General features: G+C 45.9%; 2 protein-coding genes across 3 annotated transcripts in view; one reads left to right on the top strand and one right to left on the bottom strand.

The window, feature by feature from the left end:
• SYN2 (synapsin II) overlaps window positions 1–18,423 on the bottom strand; it is a 192,796-nt gene that overhangs the window by 23,637 nt on the left and 150,736 nt on the right. For both annotated transcript variants that reach the window (XM_033210706.1, XM_033210705.1), the window contains exons 5-8: window positions 15,394–15,483; window positions 6,015–6,077; window positions 5,470–5,612; window positions 641–715 (exon numbers count right to left, since the gene is read on the bottom strand). In XM_033210706.1, coding sequence (XP_033066597.1) covers window positions 641–715; window positions 5,470–5,612; window positions 6,015–6,077; window positions 15,394–15,483 — 371 coding nt within the window. The remainder of the gene's footprint in view (window positions 1–640; window positions 716–5,469; window positions 5,613–6,014; window positions 6,078–15,393; window positions 15,484–18,423) is intronic.
• On the top strand, window positions 7,367–18,047 carry TIMP4 (TIMP metallopeptidase inhibitor 4). The gene is made up of 5 exons (XM_033210708.1): window positions 7,367–8,090; window positions 9,305–9,402; window positions 9,844–9,958; window positions 12,269–12,393; window positions 13,023–18,047. Exons 1-5 carry the CDS (start codon window positions 7,952–7,954, stop codon window positions 13,218–13,220), a joined length of 675 nt encoding a protein of 224 aa, XP_033066599.1. The 5' UTR covers window positions 7,367–7,951; the 3' UTR covers window positions 13,221–18,047.

Raw genomic sequence — 18,423 nt, 5'->3', positions numbered from 1 at the left:
TGCAGTCAAATTCTTTGCTATGGAGTGGCAAGTGTGACCTTTGCTTCAGTTCCCAGCAAGTTTCTTATTTCCATCTGAGACCTGTTAGCCTGGCCTTCACCATCTATATTTTTATGAGCATTTTGGTCACAACCACTTAACCAGTCTCTAAGAAGTTCTGAACTTTCCCTCAGCTTCCTATCTTCTGAGCCCTTCAACTCTTCCAACCTCTGCCCGTTACCCAGTTCCAAAGCCAATTCCACATTTTCAGGTATCTTTATAGCAACACCTCACTCCTTGATTAGTCTGTTTTGTGTTGCTATAAAGGAATACTTGAGGCTAGGTAATTATGAAAAAAAAAAAAAAAGGTTTATTTTGGTTCATGGTTCTGCAGACTATACAAAAAGCATGGTGCCAGCATCTGCTTCTGGTGAGGCCTCAGGAGGCTTTTACCTATGGTATGGCAGTCTTTATCTCTATCATCTGTCTTTATCATCAGTCCTGACTGATCTTGTTAAATGGGATACTTGGGCCTTTTGTAAAACGTTTTATCTGTCCTGTTTGCTTTGTGACTCCCTTTGGACAGAGTTTAATTCCTAAACTTCATCTAAGGAAGTCTCCCTCTCACTGGGTGGGAAACTGGACTCCTTCTCTCACTCACCTGTCTGACATGGCGATCTGCTCCAGCATTGCAGAGCCAGTGTTCGTCTTCCAGTTCCCTGAGATCGATGTCCTCCTGCAACAACATCCCACCAGGATAGGACAGGCAGTGAGCCACACCAGCAAGAGGAGGGCATGAAACTTTCCAGAATTTTAGCTCTCTGTTGCTTTCCACATCTGCTTCTCCCACAAATAGCCCAGAGGTCTGTCTGCTGAGCCGAGAGCCTGGGTGCCTCTGCCAAATCCCCACATGCAATACCCTCCTCCTCTCTACAAGGGTCTTGCCCAGACAGCTCTGGCTTCACAGAGCCTTCCCTGATCTCTCAACTGGATGACCTCTTACTGTCCTTAGAACTCCTACAGGACTTTGCTTCTACCTGATTTTCAAACTTAAATCTACTTTTTATTTTATTTGATCTGAGTCTTAAGTTCAGATTTTTCCACAAGCCTGAAAACCACTTGAAGGTATATATCATGTCTTGTGTTCCCAGAAGCCTACCCATTCAGTATCTATACTGACTCAATACATACAAACTGAATTCCATTGATCCTGAGAACTCCTGCAGGGTTCTTTATCAATATCTCTGAATGTCTTCCTTACTGGCTCACTCATTCATTCATTCAGTGTTAATTTCTGAAGGCCACTATAATACTAGCAATGTGACTCTGGGCAAGTCAATTAACTCTTCAGGGTTAAGTTGCCTTGTCTGTCAAATGGAGCCGATGGCATCAAGCCATCAGCCTCTTCTCTGCTGTCCCCACGGCACCCTCCATCCATGAATATGTGTCAGTGTCAACTAGTCTTAGACTAAACAGGAGGTGGATTACTTGGTTTCTGGTTCTGGATTTGCTCTTGATGGGCTGGATGACCTTCACAGAGTCATTTCGCCCCTCTGAGCCTGTTATCTGTTAACACAGGGCTGTCAGAAAGACGAACTGATACAGGTTTAAATTAACTATGAACACCCAAAATATGTCATTTTAATTATTAGCCTTCACCCGGACACAGTCAAGAGGAAGGAGATGGCCTAAGGGACAGAAGAGTCCTGCTTACATTGTTGACAGAGCCCTTCCTGTGCTGCCCTTATCATTCAGTACTGTTAGAGAGTGGTCTCCCCAGAGATCTGATTTCAGACACTGAAGAACCTAGATATATGGCTCATTTTTCAGAACCACGAGGTGGCCCCATGAGTTAACGAACGGGGTCACAACGGTCCTTAAGCTTGAACAGTACTGACTGCTTTCCAAGGTGACTCCTCACCAAACCCCTCATTTCAAACCCCCTATTGTGAGTAGGCTGAAATTCTTGCCCCTGCTTGAGAGATAAGAAAAATAAGACTCAGAAAGGTTAGAGGACTTGTCTGAGATTATATATAGTCCAAATAGGTATGAGATAAGAGTCCAGGAATCTTGGTTTCCTCACATGACGTGCTTTTCCCTATACTCCACTACCTAATTCAGGAAAGGCAAAGAAACAAACTACTGAGTGGCTGGCAAAACCTGAGTAGAAACACGAAGACAGAATCATAATAAAAATAACTCTGTCTTCTTAACATTTGCGATTTACAAATGTGTCCCTGTGACCAGACTGCTCAAGGCAGGGGCAGAGAGTTACTCACTTCCATGTCCCCAACACAGAGCCATAGCACATAAGAGGGTCTCACAAACTTTGGATTTGTACACTGACTCCCACGATTTTCAGGTTGCATATCCAACTCAACCTGAGCCAAAATTCATTTTACCATTCTCTCTGTAGGTGTTAACTTTCTTCCCACGATGTTTCCTTGGTTTATCAGGATATTCCTACTGCCCTGATGCATAACACAATGTGAAACACTGTTTCATCTATAGGCTTATTTATTTCATTAGTAGTAATATTAATAATTTTCATAATCTGAGAAGGCTTCACTTCAAAACGAGAAGTCTCAGTAGTAGAATCTTTCAATCACAAATTTTGAATGACTTCATGGCTGCCCATCACCATACCATGTATTTGAAGGACTCACTTACATAAACGCTTAAAATAAGAAAGTTAGGGCCGGATGTGATGGTTCATGCCTGTAATCCCAGCACTTTGGGAGGCCAAGGCAGGCAGATTATGAGGTCAGGAGATCAAGACCATCCTGGTCAACATGGTGAAACCCCGTCTCTACTAAAATACAAAAAATCAGCCCGGTGTGGTGGCGGGTGCCTGTAGTCCCAGCTACTCAGGAGGCTGAGGCAGGGGAATCGCTTGAACCAGGGAGGTGGAGGTTGCAGTGAGCTGAGATCGTACCACTGCATTCCAGCCTGGTGACAGAATGAGACTCTGTCTCAAAAAAAAGGAAGACACTGAACCCTATATAATTGGTTTCAAGCCAGTCCTATAACCTCTATGACTTTTTCAACATTTAAGATACTAGAAAAAACATTATATAACCCTGTTGAAGTTAATTTATAGGTTAAAATCCTTTTTGAGTGGATAATAACAACATCCTTACATTTGCATGGCACTTTAAACTTTGCAAAGCTCCCCAACACTTCACACTGTTCTCTAACAATGGGATGCAAGGCATAGATCCATACAGGCTACCTGAGGCATGTGGGAGCAGAGGGGACACTGAGAGGCCATTCTCTAGACCCAAAAATCATCTGACCTCCACAGCTGACCCACATTATTGCCTACCGCAGATGGAGGCAGGAATGGTACCTTCTTCACACCAAAGTGGCTGTCTCTGGATCTCCACGGAGATTGCTGGGGTAGACGAAAAGAATCCCAAGCCTGATCTTGGCTACTGCTAAGTCAATTCCTTCTTCTGAGAGCAGGAATATAGCCACAAGTTTGGGGAAGAAGTGTGGTGAAGAGAAGCTAAGAGGGCCTAAACATTTCTTGTTGCACACAAAAAAGTAAGTAAATGTTATCTAAAGTTTCTCTGGTCACCCACCCTTCATCAATGTTTTGGAATTCTCTTTTTTTATGCTTCATTTTAAGTTGTTTCTTGAAACCCTAACCCTTAAAAATTAGGTGTCTTCTTTTAAGGATCAAGATACTTTTACTCCACTGTTATCATTAATGTTTTGTATTTATTTAGGGGATTTTAAAATTATAGGATAGATAATCTGCTTTCCTAGGTGCCTGAACATATATATATATTTTTTGCTTCTTTTAGCAAGTTTTTATAATGGTTTTTAAATTATTCTGTCTTAGATTGTGCATATTTCTTTTCTTTTTTTGAGACAGGGTCCTGCGTCACTCAGGCCGGAGTGGTGCAATCACAGCTCACTGCAGCCTTGACCTCCCAGGCTCAAGTGATCCTTCCACCTCAGACTCCCAAGTAGCTGGGACTACAGGCAAGCACCACCACACCCAGCTAATTTTTGTATCTTTTGTAGACAATGGGGTCTTACCATGTTGCCCAGGTTGGTCTAGAACTCCTAGGCTCAAGCAATCTGCCTGCCTTGGCCTCCCAAAGTGCTGGGATTACAGATGTGACCCACCACACCTGGCCACATTGTGCGTCTTTCTAAAGCAATCCTAAATCTTTTCTGGAAGCAAGAAGACTATAAATATAAAGTTGTAAACTAAAAAAGTACAAATCTTGACAATAAAGGTAAAATAAATTCTATGCCTCAGTTTTCCACAAGGGTTCTTCCCTGAATACTTATTGGTGCTTATTAATGTTCCTGCTGCTATACAAGGTAGTGGAGATGCAGAGATGATTCTATCATTCTTGCCCACAAGGAGCTCAGAGTCTGGAGGAGGAGGGTGACACAAAACACATTTGTGGCAAGGGCTAACCAGGAGGTGTGTGAAGAAGGGTGGTATGGGACAGGAGTGCAGGGAGGGGGCCTAAGTCACTCTAGGGGTGGGGAGTGTAAGTAGTGAAAAGGTGGGTAAGAGAAGAAAAACAGACACAGGTGGGGAAGGGAAAGGGAACGCTGCTCAACCTTGAAGTCTGCTAAAGTCCCAAGTGACCAAGATCAAATCTATATATTAATAATGTTCTTTCTTTGTAAAGAAAACACCACTGTAAACTTTTTTAGTGGGGGATTAATATTTCCAAAATTGTAATTATAAGCCACTTGCATTTTATGCATATTATGGAAAGTCAGGTAGTTTTGAAATCTTTTCCTTTACTAAATTCTAATGAAGGAAATTTTTAACTTTCCATCCTGGCAAATGGACACAGTTATAGAGAAGTCATGCACTGGGCTTTTAATGCCTGTAGCATTTTTAGTGTTGGATATTTACATCAGGAACTTTTTAACTTCGAGCTGTGGCAGTCTGGGGAAGCCTATGGATTCCTTCCAATGAACACAATATATAAGATGTGTAACCATATAAGACAGAATACATGGGATCCCAGAGCTACCCAATTAGAGTTATCAAAAATATTAAACAAATCTGTGATTAGTAAAATATGTATTTCTTTCTAAATAACAGGAGGCAGTGGCAAGTCTAACAACTACCATGATTTTAAAGTAGGAATGAGAATAATCCATAGAGATATCTGTCTCAATTATAGCAAGATATAAGAATATCAGTAATCGCCTTTAGTGACAAACTCCTATGTACAGATAACTACTGTAGTCTGTTGTCTCTGTTCAAAATGAAGAGAAAGCTAAATTTCCCTTAGAGGCAAGTGAAAATGAATATTAATGTATTTTCTCATCTTAGTTCACAGACCCCTCCTCTGACTTAAAAGGAACCCAGGTAAAAAATCTCTGACTTAAGTGGCACCCTCTCTCTGTTATCTGCCTATGGGCCATAAGAGGTTAAACTGAGAGTTGGTTACAATGTGGAGATTTTCCACTGTGGTTGAGGAGAAAGCATACCCCACTCTTACTTACATGTAAGCCTTGTAGTTGTTGCCGATCTTCTGGACCCGGATGTCATACTTGGAGTCAATGAAAGGCTCTGCAGTGGCATAGGTCTGGGTAAGAGCCACCACACTGGCAATGTCCTGGAAGTCGTAGTGGTTTTCCACTTTGACCTAATGTTGGAGCAAGGCAGAAAGGGGGAAGGGAGACACACACATACACACACTGAGAAGTCACAAGGGCCCTGAGCCTCCAAACCCACGAATATGTATCCGATCCAGACACTAATCTGGGTGCCACATCTTCCCAGGAGGCCCCTTTTCCCTAGCTTCCCTTCCCAGAACTCAGGGGCCACATTTGCTGCAAAGGACCCAGAGGACCAAGCAGGTGGCTTGCATTCTGCTTACTGAAAGAGGTCTGGTTGGGTGACACTCATGGCTTTAGAGGTGGCAAATCATCTTCTCTTTGGAAAGAATTCATCAGTGACAGAGGGAGAAGAGCAGTTCACAAATGGGCGCTCTGAAAACTGCCCTTCTTGGTTCAACCCTGAAGCATAGCAGGCCTCTCTGCCTCACCTTGCCCATGCCTGAGTGAGCGTGGCCAATCTTCACCACCACAGGGAACGTGGGCAGTGTCAGCTGAAATCAGAAAAGAAAGGAATAAACTGTCAGAGTGTGCCCATCTCTCTGTGGAATCCTACAAATACTTTTCTTGGGAATGCCCTTGGAGGGTTCTTTAAAGAAAGAAATAGTCCAATCTACTTGCTTTACTGATTAAAAAACTGAGACCCATGGAATGACAGTGACTTTCCAGGGTCACACAGCATATTACTGGCAGTGCTACAGGAACCCTGTTCTCTTATTTGGTACACCCTACATCTTTAAAACGTATCCTTTGAAGGAAATAATGTTGACCCTGATGAAAAGTCAGACTCCTATGGGAACTAAGATTTGAACAGATATTGGGGGTATCTGGTCTGATGATTTCAGCATTCCTGGTTGAGGCCAGTCAAGGCTGGAAAACAGAACGTCAAAGGGCTTTAGAAATCACATAGTTCAACTCTACTTTATGGAGAAAAAACTGACGCCCAGAGAGGCAAAAGTCACAAAACTATAGTGACAGTCAGAATTGGAATCCAGCCTCCCACTATTCAGTCCAGCACCATGTAGAAACATCCCACAGCAATAATCCCATGGAGATTTGGGATTTGGAGGCTTGGAACACTACGCTCAAACAGCAGACAAGGCTCTGGTCACAGTCACCCCCAAGTCCCCTGCTTCTTTGTTTTCTCTTTTTCTTTTTTTTTGAGATGCAGTCTCACTCTGCCGCCTAGACTGGAGTGCAGTGGCACAATCTCAGCTCACTGCAACCTCCGCCTCCTGGGTTCAAGCCATTCTCTTGCCTCAGCCTCCTGAGTACCTGGGACTACAGGTGTAGGCCACCATGCCTGGCTAATTTTTGTATTTTTAGTAGAGATGGAGTTTCACCATGTTGGCCAGGGTGATCTCCAACTCCTGACCTCAGGTGATCAACCCGCCTTGGGCTCCCAAAGTGCTGGGATTACAGGTGTGAGCCACTGCGCCCAGTCTGCTTCTTTGTTGTCTAAGCTATCACACCTTCTAGAACATGACAATAGTCTCCAGTGAGAAGGGACATGCAATAAAAATCTGTGTAGCCTAGGGCCTCGAGAGGGCTCTGAGGTCCAAGGTTTGCCCTAAGTAATGGGACACCTTGTGTTTTGTACCCACACCAAGAGCGCTGTCTCCAGCTATCTGGAGAGTCTGAGGCTCTGGGAGTGAGAAAGGGTTTCTAAAGCACTGGCTGCTTCTTTGACATCTCTCCCCACCCCCCAGGCAACAGAGCCAAGACACACACACCCCAACTTTCTCTGTCCTGTTCTATTACTGTTTGCTGTTGCTTTGGAGCCTCATAAATAGGGCATTGAAAGCACTTCCTGCAGCTGAAAGAAGCCCTGAGTAGCTCGTCTCATTCCCAGCGTGCAGCTCAGCAAGGGGTCCGTCCTTCTCTGTCACTGTCTCTTTTGCCTGTTGTAATTCTGTCTGCCTCTCTGGGACTCTGCCTGTCTCACTCTTTCTGTCTGTGCCTCTCTTCACTCTTGTTCTTTCTGCCTGAATCACAGCCCTCAGTCTTTCTGTCCTCATGCATTTGTCTTTGTGGCTCTTTCCGTTTTTCTGCCCTTGACACCATCCCCTCTCCCAGTGCTTTCCCTTTACTTCCAGACCGCTTCATGACTTAGGCAGGGAAACAGAGGCCAGGGCCTCTTTCCTGGCTTCCCTCTGCATCTTACTGAGTATGCAGGTCGGAAGAGCCTCGGGTCCTGCCGCTGCGGGTGGCCTAGAGCCAAAGGAAGGCGGAGCCCATCGGGGCGGGATTGGCCCTTAGGGCCACCTCATAAAGCCTGGGGCGAGGGGCACGAAGGCCTTGGGAAGGAGCCCTGTTGGGGCTGTTCGGTCTGACAGACCTCACAGACTCAGTTGGGCTCTGCAGCGTCATGCCTGGGAGCCCCCGGCCCGCGCCCAGCTGGGCGCTGTTGCTGCGGCTGCTGGCGTTGCTGCGGCCCCCGGGGCTGGGTGAGGCATGCAGCTGCGCCCCGGCGCACCCTCAGCAGCACATCTGCCACTCAGCACTTGGTGAGTCCGGGGTCCGCGAGGTCCACAGCAGGGGGTGGTTGTGGGGGATTAGTATCTGGCCAGCAGTAGACCAGGAGTCCAGAGGAAAAGGGAGGAGCTCAAATTCCGACCAGTTGTCTCTTGCTGAGGCTGATGGGTTGGGAAGGACCAGGCGCCATAGCAACCTTGCAAGCGCAGAACCTGACTGATTCATAAGGAAATGAAGATTGCGTCAGGGACTTCCATAGCGACGTCCCTCACTCTGGCCATACTGCAATTACGGAGTGTCACTGAACAAGGTGTCACCGGAGCTATCTGATGATTATTCTGAACTACTGGACTGGGGACAGAAAGGGGAGGGCAGAGGGCTTGCATTATAACTACCCGTGTCTGTCCAGGCCTATAACTGAGGTTGCCACCAAGCCCCTAACGCAACACACAGGTTCTGTCCTTTCTTTTCCCTCTGCCTGGAATGCCCTCCCTCACACCCTTAAATTCCTGGCAGACTCCTACTCATCCTTCAAGGTCTAACTTAGGTCTCTCCCCTTCTCTGCAGGCTCCCTGGCTCCTTGGTGCCGCCTCAGCATCTAACTGTCTTAGCGCTCCTACTATGCTGTGCTATTGTTCTTTACAAGTATGCCCTGCACTAGATCAAGAGCTCTGCAGGATGGGGACCCTGTCTTAATCTCATCTATGGGCCTAGTGCCTAGTGCAAGGCCAGGCACAGAGGAAGAATGTCATCAACAGTTTTTGGTTATTAATGCTCAAATGGCAAGAGATGCAATACCTCAGTGCAGAGTCAGAACATTTATGAATTCAATAAACATTTACTAATGTCAACTGTAGGCAGGCTGAGAGGCCTTAACCATAGCAATAAACTTCACACCAGCTGCCCTGAAGGGGCTCCTCCTCCCTTCTGTACTCTGACTCCTACCCTGTGCCCCACTGCACAAATGGCTATGGAGAACTAGAGCTCTCCAAACTAACTGGTTCAAAAAGGCAGAAAGAGCTTAGCGGTTATAGAACCTAATGAGCCTGAGGGGTTTGGAACTTCCAGTGACTGCAGGGGAGGCGTTTCCAGGTCCCCCTTCTCACACATCATGTTGCTCACAACCCAGTCACACCAAAACCAAGAATTGCCCTATAGACTTCTTCAGGGACCCTGGATCATCCAGACTTCAGGTGTATTACCCCCACCAGCTGCTAAAGGTTCCCTCTTTTCTCTTCCTATGCAGTGATTCGGGCCAAAGTCTCCAGTGAGAAGGTAGTTCCTGCCAGTGCAGACCCTGCTGACACTGAAAAAATGCTCCGGTATGAAATCAAACAGATAAAGGTACATGGGGGCAGGCTGGGATGTGTAGCCCCTAAGGCTGATGGAGGAAGTGGGGTCTGTGTTCTGGGAGGGCTGGTAGCTTTCAGGTGGCCTGGCTCAGTGATCCTTGGGTCTAGATGCTGAAGTGGAACTAGATGAGATTTGGAGGCAAAGCCCATAGAATCCCAGGGATATTGCAGGGGAGGGCCTCCGTGTCCATCTGGTCCCACAGCTGCTGGTGTATGGCGCCACTACAGGTACCTACTGGAATAAACCAAGGCTTAAGTGTTTGTTTTTTTAAGAGAGAAAATAACCCAGTAGGGACATCTGAGGACACAAAATCCTGAACTGGACTTCTGCTTAAATACTTAGGCTGAGAAATGGGAAACTTGTGCCTGTTAATATATGCAGTACACTCACTGACTCAATATTGCTTTTTTTTTTTTTGTAACTGCCTGTCAGATGTTCAAAGGGTTTGAGAAAGTCAAGGATGTTCAGTATATCTATACACCTTTTGACTCTTCCCTCTGTGGTGTGAAACTAGAAGCCAACAGCCAGAAGCAGTACCTCTTGACTGGTAAGTTAAAGACCAGCAACTGGCCTTAATATAATAGATTCTGCCCTAGGGGAGGTAGTGAGAAAGGAGCCAGGGTCTTCCTTGGGCAGCAGGCTGAGCCAGGTGGCATTTTCTTGGGCATAAAACAGAGCTGTGTTAGTGACAGACAACCTCTGAGTTGGGAGGAGCCTTGTAACCTCCCTTTAAATGTAAGAGTTCTCATTACAGTGATCGTGGCTACTGTTTCACTATTTTAAGGACAGGTTGCTCACCCAGTATAGGGCAGCTGCTTCCATTTTCAAATAGTTTAAATCAGTATCAGATTTTTGGCAAAGTCAAAATCTCCTCTCTAAAACTGCTCCTTGCAGGTCAACTCTGCCTTTTCCACAGGACCTAATAGGAGCTTGAGTCTAACATAGTTCTGTCTCTGTGAACTTGGGCCCAGGCAGGATTCCTCCATACTGAATTGGTTTGGATAGAACAGTTAAAGAATCACACAAGAATATGACTCCATAAATGAATGCAACATTAAATTATTTTGGAGTTCAGGGAACAGAACTATTTGGTAGCTGTGAACTATCAGGGAAGCTTCATTGTGTAAGTGGGATCTAAACTGGCCCGAAAACACAAAACAATATTTAGAAAGAAAGCAAGGGAAAGAAAAAGCACAGCTGTAGGGGAGGGAACAGGTGAAGGGATTCCACTATCTATCTACACATTCAGCAATGAATGACCACTTAGTCACTGCCATGCCTTGGCCAGGAGAGTGGAGATTCAGTAACAAGGCACAGTCCTCAAAAGAGTTCACTGTCCAGACATGGCTCTTGAGTCATAGGCACTGGAGGCTACAATGATAAGGGCATCCCAGCTCTGAAGATGTGAAATTGTGCAGAACTGAGGAGCTCCTGGATGGGAGAGGCAGAGGCAGGACACACTACTGAGCCCTGCAGTTCCCAGGTCTGGCAGACCAGGCCCTTTCAAACTCTGTTATCCCACCTCCTTCCTAAGCTCCTAACCTCTGTGTGTCTAGCCTGCTGCCAGGCGTGGAGGTAAATCAGGGGAAATGAGGAAACATGTTCTGTGCCTTCAGGGAGGTCAAGTCTAACAGGGTGGGGATAAATGACAAAAAACTAGTCTACGGAAAAGTTATCAATGGCACCCACGTCCTACAGGAGAAGGCACAAGCTCCTCTGCCTGGTGTTGAAAGCTCTTTGTGACCAGAACACTGCTGCCCTCTCTAGCTTTGTCTTCTGTCATTTGTCAGTGTCAGTTCCCAACCCCTCACTTTCCCAAGAGCTGAACTCAGCTACCTGCAGTTGCAGAAGGTATGCTGCCAGGCTGTGTCCCCCTGCCTCTGCACAGGATAGATGCAATGACAGGAAGCCCTTCCCCCAACCTGTCTGGCAGGTGAACTCCCACTCATCCCTTCAAGGCCCAATGCAAGCAGAGTCTCCTCTGATATACCTTCCTTGTCCCACACCCCTTCCATAGATGGAAATAATTGTATATTCCTTTGTTCTTATACTGCATTTTGTATAGAACTGCACAATAGTGTAATTTCCCTTACTTATCTATCTACCCTACTCATTTGTAAGCTCCTTGGGAGCAGAGATCCTGTCATTTTTATATCTGTATTTCTGGTACTAGATCACAGTAGTCACTCAGTGAGTAAATGATTGAGCGACTGAGGTTCTAAAAGAGGTATGGGCTAGGTGGTCAGAGACGGCTTTGAGGTGGCACTGAAAGGGTCTTTGAAAGGTGAAAAGGAATTTCATAGGTAAAAAGGGGGAAATTTCCTATGGGGAAGGGGAAAGACTCACTAACCTAGAGCAAGAGACTGGCCTGTGCAGATACTGGGAAGGACTGGAAAGGGGGAAGGGGCCTATTATTTACTGAATATCTTCTGTGGGACCACAACTGTGCTGGGAACTTTATAGACATTCTCTCATTTAATCTGACAACTTTATAATTTTCATTTTCCAGCTGAGAGGTTATAAAACTTCCTGAAGATCATTCAGCCAGTAAAAGAAAAGAAAGAGGGGGTCCTACACAGACTCTGACTTTAAAGACCACATTCTTCTCTCTGTACCATGCTAAACGAAAAGGCCTTCACCAGATCCCACAACTCTGCCTCATACAAATATAATCTGTTTATCTTTTTGCTAGAAAGATTATAGTAGTTTTATTTTTTGGTCCCTTTATTGAGTCCCATGCCACCACTGCCACCAAAAAGTCACTGGGGAGGCTGCAATTCTGGGCTCAAGAACCTGGGCCCCTGGAGCTCCAGGAGAAGAATCTTCATGCTTGACTCTCCTCCATCTCCCCTTGAAGGTCAGGTCCTCAGTGATGGAAAAGTCTTCATCCATCTGTGCAACTACATCGAGCCCTGGGAGGACCTGTCCTTGGTGCAGAGGGAAAGTCTGAATCATCACTACCATCTGAACTGCGGCTGCCAAGTAAGGGAATGTCCATTTCTTAAGTCTTTAGGGATGGAGGAAGGGTTCTGAGCCTTCATTCATGCATGAATGTATTCACTTACTAGACTATACTTGAGATCTGCCATGGATCAGGCACTGTATGAAGTTGGGGATGAGAAAGCAATATAGTCTATAGGCCCTGATCTCAAAGTACTTACACTTTGGCTGGGAAGGTGGCCATCATAGGAGGCAGAACGAGATAACTGTAATACAGCCACCCTTTAAAGGAGTCTATTCTTTGCCAGCCACTGTAATAGTAAATTTACTGTAAATGTTTAATTTAGTCTCTAAAACATATTTATGAAGAATTAAGGTTTCCATTTTAAGGTGAAGAAATGAAAGCTCTGGGAAGTGAAGTGACTTGCTCAAGGTCAGTGGTAGAGTAAGGACCCTCGGAGCTGTCTGACTCCAGAGATGCCACTAAGTGGCAATATTGAATACGGGGAACCTTGGGGAAGGAGAATCCAGGGGAAGATTGGGGACTAGGAAAGGCTTGATAAGACAAGGGCATTTGAGATGGGCTGGAAGGGTATGTAGGAATCTGAAAGGCAGCAATGGAAAAAGAAGGACACCATACTCACTTTAATGTTGTGTGGCCATGACTCTAGATCACTACCTGCTATACAGTACCCTGTATCATCTCGGCCCCTAATGAGTGCCTCTGGACAGACTGGCTGTTGGAACGAAAGCTCTATGGTTACCAGGCTCAGCATTATGTCTGTATGAAGCATGTTGACGGCACCTGCAGCTGGTACCGGGGCCACCTGCCTCTCAGGAAGGAGTTTCTTGACATCATCCAGCCCTAGTAGGGACCAGTGACCATCACATCCCTTCAAGAGTCCTGAAGATCAAGCTGGTTCTCCTCCCCTGCAGAGCTTTGGCCATTACCACTGGACTTCTTGCTGCCAGCTAATAAGAAGTGCCAAGTGGACGGTCTGGCCACTGTCAGGGCAGGGAAGGGGCCATGACTTTTCTGCCCTGCCCTCAGCCTGTCACCCCTGCCTCCTAAACCCCATTAGTCTAGCCTTGTAGCTGTTACTGCAAGTCTTTCTTTTGGCTTAGTTTGTTTTCTAAAGCCAGGATTATTCTCTTTCCTCCCCAGGAAAACGTGTTTTCCTTTGTCTTAATCGATCTGGTAGGGGAGAAATGGTGAATGTCATACATATGAGATGGTATATCCTTGTGATGTACAATATCAGAAGGTGGGTTGACAGCATCATAAAGAGACTGACTGGCGGGAATGAAAACAACAACATACTGTGGCTGTGTATCCTCTACTTCCCCTGTCTTACCTCATCCTAATCCTCTGATACACTTTCATCTGTTTGGGGGAGTCATTTGGGGGACACAGAATCACTCAGTGTGAGAGTTAGAATGGCCTAACCTGCCTCCCAATGCTGGTATCCCCTCTACACCATTTCTGGCAGAGGGTCCCGCCTGGTTAGCACCTCTCTGAATAAGAATGCACTTATTGTCTCAGAATAGGTACTACCTCTCCAGGTTAACTCTCCTTAACTGATGTTCATAAGGCTTCTCTTCTGTCTCTTTTAAATTACTAACATCTTCATTCCTATTTCAGAACCTTTTAAAAGCCACAAAGCCTTTTACTTATAGAGTTGAAATCCCCCTTTGTTGGCTTCTTACACCACAGAGAGGTGGTCCTCTCTTGAGGGCAAATTTCAGGATAGAGCACAAGAGAGAAATAGCACAAAGGCCCTCGAGGGGAAAGGACGGTACGTAGGGAATATACTTGGCAATGGAGGCAATTTTTTTCCAGCGGCCAGCCCTGCTAGATTTTACAGCAGGAAAAAGCCAGTTTTGATCCCCAGAGAGCCCCCTGAACCCTTCAGCTGAGTACTCTCACCATTGTGTCTTGAGCTCTCTGAGATTCCCCAACCAAAGGACCCTTAGGGCTCCTTAGCCTCTGCAAGGCTTCCTGGCTTGCCCTGAAAGGAAAAGTCCTGATATTGGCCTCAAGGATTTATTAAGGACAAGAGCTTAAAGTTTCAGAGCTTCTCCCTGGGGAAGCTCTGGCAAAGATGACAGAGATGGTTCTTTTCAAGGCCCAAGGTTTTTTTCTGATATGTGGTGTGCTGCTAAGCAGGGTCATACACAATGTGTCAGAAGAAGGCTCTTGATTTGCAGAAATGGTGTAAACGGAGACCCCTTTTGGCCAAGGAAGTGGGGAGGCGGGAACAAACATAATCTCTGTTCCACTTGGAATGCTTTGCAGGGAGTCTCCATTGGTGGGTTAAGCAAGATCACCAATTGATCACACCAGCCTGGGGCAGATGGTGTGGGGACAGGGAAGAAGGGAGTTTGAGCTCCAGGTCCCTGCACAGGAAAAACATTGGCAATAGCCTCCTTAACAACCAACTCTCCCATCTCTCTGCTCCTTCTGACTTACTAGGATGGCAGAAGGCACAGTATTAATCCAGCCTTATCACAGTTGTGGAAGTGCCAGAGGAATGGGAGAGTCAGGGGATTAATAATAGTAGGAGCAATGCCCTACATCTAGTAGAGTGCTTCACAGTTTCCCAGACGCTATTACTTAATGAATCTCACTTAAATTGTGTATGTACCCTATTAGAGTATCCTGTGCAAGGATAATTATGCCCACTTGACCGTCTTATTGGAAACTGCACACGGTGAGGAAATGCAGCTTGTTCAACGACAAGTGGCACAGTCAGGGCTGGGACTCAAAAGCAGTAAGATCTGATTGTTGGTCCAGAAGTTTGTTATTCTCTCAGCTTGATTAAACTGCCCTTACTCCTGTTCTTCCCTATTCTATCTCCAGAATTTGACAAGAGGCTGTCAGCTAAAATCTAGCTATTCCAGCCACACAAGTTCTGTAGTTCAACCCCAGTGGAGTCTTTGGGGTTGAGACGCTGAGGCCCTTGTCAGAGACCCACAGTCACCAGGTGGCTAAGTGCAAAATGAAAATAGCAGAAAGACTAATGTCCCCACTGAGCCACTTACCATCTCTTTGTGGTTGGGGTAGTATGTCTGCTCAATGAGAGGGAACTTTTCTCCTCCCAGTGTCTTGTAGATGGCGACCAGCTGGGCAAACTGCAAAGGAAAGCAAATGTTACGCTTATCTTAGATAACTTCTGAAACAGGCAAAACATCAACTCATCAAATATTTATTGAGCATTTGCTCTGTGGAGGACTTTATGCTAAGCATCGTGAGGATATAAAAGAAGTGTACAATTCCTATTCCCAAGGATATGATATGCATTAGTTGGGGAAGGGAAAGTGAGTGAGCTAAAATTCAATTATCTTTCTCAATTGTAATGGTGTTTCAAATCAAACTGATGAACTAGGTATTTTATCATCTTCATTTTACATATGGGACCCAGAGAGGTTACAAAACTTTCCTAAAGTCACAGAACTGCAAGGTGAAGTTGGGAGTAAAACTTGGGTCTCTAACTTTCTACATCTGCATCTCCGAGTGATGGCAAGGCATGAAGCTGGATAGGTAACATCGGCCAACTCTTGGAAGTTCAAATGTCAGGCAAAAGAATGATGGATTTTTCCAGTAAGCAGTATGGAGCCACCAAGAGTTTCAGCAGGAGGCGTCATAAAATGAAGTTCTTCAGGAAGATAGAATGGTCACGGTATGTGGGATAGACAGGCCCCGTCTTTCTGGGACTTACTACCCAACCAGGGACTGAACTTACTTAACCCTTTGCCTACGTATGAGAAACTGGAATAGCTCCATGGGGAAGGGGCAAAGTGCACATATTTACAGTGTCAGGGTTGAAAGATTTTCTTAGTGCACAGCTGGGCTTCCCCACCCTGCTCCATTTTATAAATGAAGAAGCTGAGGCCCAGAGAGGTCACTTGCCCAAGGTCGCACAGTAGTTAAGCCAGGTTCATAGCAAGGTCCCTTCACTTCCAATCCATAACTCTCCTTATTCCTGCAAGTAGCTGCCTTTCAGGCTCTGCAGAAACTATGCCCTTTCCACAGGAAACACAGGACTTTCCCGCTCAATCCAGTCACATCCACACCTATACTCCCATCCCCAGTGCATCAGCAGCAGAGGAAACACATCTCTCTAGGGCTACTGGATGAGTTCACACTCAGTCACTGGTATCTGGAATGGCTAGACGGGAAAGCTGTTAGATGAAATCTACTTATCAGAGAAAGGAAGACTAGAACATTTTTCAAAAGCTCAGGTCCTGTTCTCTGCAAGCGATGCTGGCACATAAGCCAGGGAAGGAAGAGGTGGTTGGGGCAGTAAAAGCTTGGAACTGGGTTGTTAGAAAACTGAAATCTTCTGATTCTTGTTCTGTTAACTTCCTAGGTGTCCTTGGGCAAACGAGTTTTCCTCTCTGGATTTCATTTTCTTCATATATAAAATGAGAGGGTTAAATTTGATCAGTTCCTCAAACTTTGTACAATAAATACTATCTCTTTATTATATTTCCCCCAAACTCTGCTATCAAACTACAGTTTAAGTGATCATCTGTTGTGGTCCTTTTGTGGGTATAGATATAATTTTTGAAATGTTGGAAAACACTGGAATTCCTGGGTCCCTCCCTTTAGTGACAAACAATTGGTGACTCTAGAGCTCTAGAGCCTCCTCCAGGACTGAAAGGATGATTCATGGACCCTCAAGCCCCTAAGATATCACTGTCAAAAGGGACTTTATAGAGTCTCTAGACCAGCCCTCTCATTTGACAAATTGAGATTGAGGCTGGAGAGCAAAGGAAAGTGCAGGCTCCTGGATCACATCCTGGAGTCAGGGCTACACTGCAAGAGCACTCAGGTCTCTTTTCCTTGCTGGGTGCATTCACCATTGTACCCTGCTGTCCTCACTGTCTTTGGTCCTTCAATTTGCTTTAACTGTCAAGAACCAACCCTCAGACCTTTCCTGCCTCCTCTGATTCTCCCCACCTGCTCATCTGACCCTTATGTCCTACCTGCCCATCTGGGCCTGGACTCCTGCTCTGCCTCTGGACACCTGCCTGGGCTCCCAAGGCTCTCTAACATCCCTGGGGAGCTAATGCCAGCTCTGCCAAATGACCTCTGTCCTGCTGCAGCCCACGCTCTGGCATGGCACCAAGGCATGTGGGGCCCTACCTTTCCAGCATGTGGGGGAGTTACACAGACACCACATGGATGCCAGGACAGCCTGTGGCAGACTCCCAGAGCCCTGCAACAGCCAACACAATAATGACAGCCAGTTCCCAGGCTCTCGCTGGGTCTCAGGGAGCTCACCCCACCCTCCTCTCCAGCAGTCCCTGTCTGCTCAAGGTAGTGAGCTTGGCATCTAACCCATACCTCCCTGGAAACTTAGATTAAATCACAGCCATACAGTCACCAATTAAACAAATGTAACATCTGATAAGGGCTGTTTACACATAGACAAAAGAATGAATTTGGGAGCTGGGGGTGCTGTTGGCAATTAAGAGGAAGATATGTCCATTATAACCACTCATCGAATGAATCAAGAAAGATTTCTTGGAAAAAACGGGATTCCAGATCCATTTGAGTAATGTGTCCCCATGCCTATCACTCCTGGAAATTAAATGATTTAATTTAACTCTGGTACACTTGTCTCCAAAAACCCAGAAAAACTGACAGAATTTCAGATAGATTGGCGGCAATAAAGGGTGGTGCCATTCTTGATTTGTCTGGAATGCTGCTTTCACTGACCGGTCCACTTAGATTGGCAGCAATAAAGGGTGGTGCCATTCTTGATTTGTCTGGAATGCTGCTTTCACTGACCGGTCCACTTAGATTGGCAGCAATAAAGGGTGGTGCCATTCTTGATTTGTCTGGAATGCTGCTTTCACTGACCGGTCCACTTCTGCTCCCCAAATCCCAGTGGCCTGCCCTGACCAACTTCAGAGACAGCAATGTGCTCAGAGACAGAGTCGTGCAAGGTAGAGCCTTTTCCAACCCAACCAAAGTATCTCCTCACACCAACAGCAGTCACAGTAAAGATATTGAGAAACACAACTCAAAGTCATCAGCTGAGAGGGACCCTCCCCTCACAGTCA

Source organism: Trachypithecus francoisi, unplaced genomic scaffold, assembly GCF_009764315.1.
Source record: "Trachypithecus francoisi isolate TF-2019V2 unplaced genomic scaffold, Tfra_2.0 Lachesis_group0, whole genome shotgun sequence".
Taxonomy (NCBI): Eukaryota; Metazoa; Chordata; class Mammalia; order Primates; family Cercopithecidae; genus Trachypithecus; species Trachypithecus francoisi.
The sequence above is the reverse complement of the archived record's forward strand: the minus strand, read 5'-3'. Positions and strand labels throughout refer to the sequence as shown.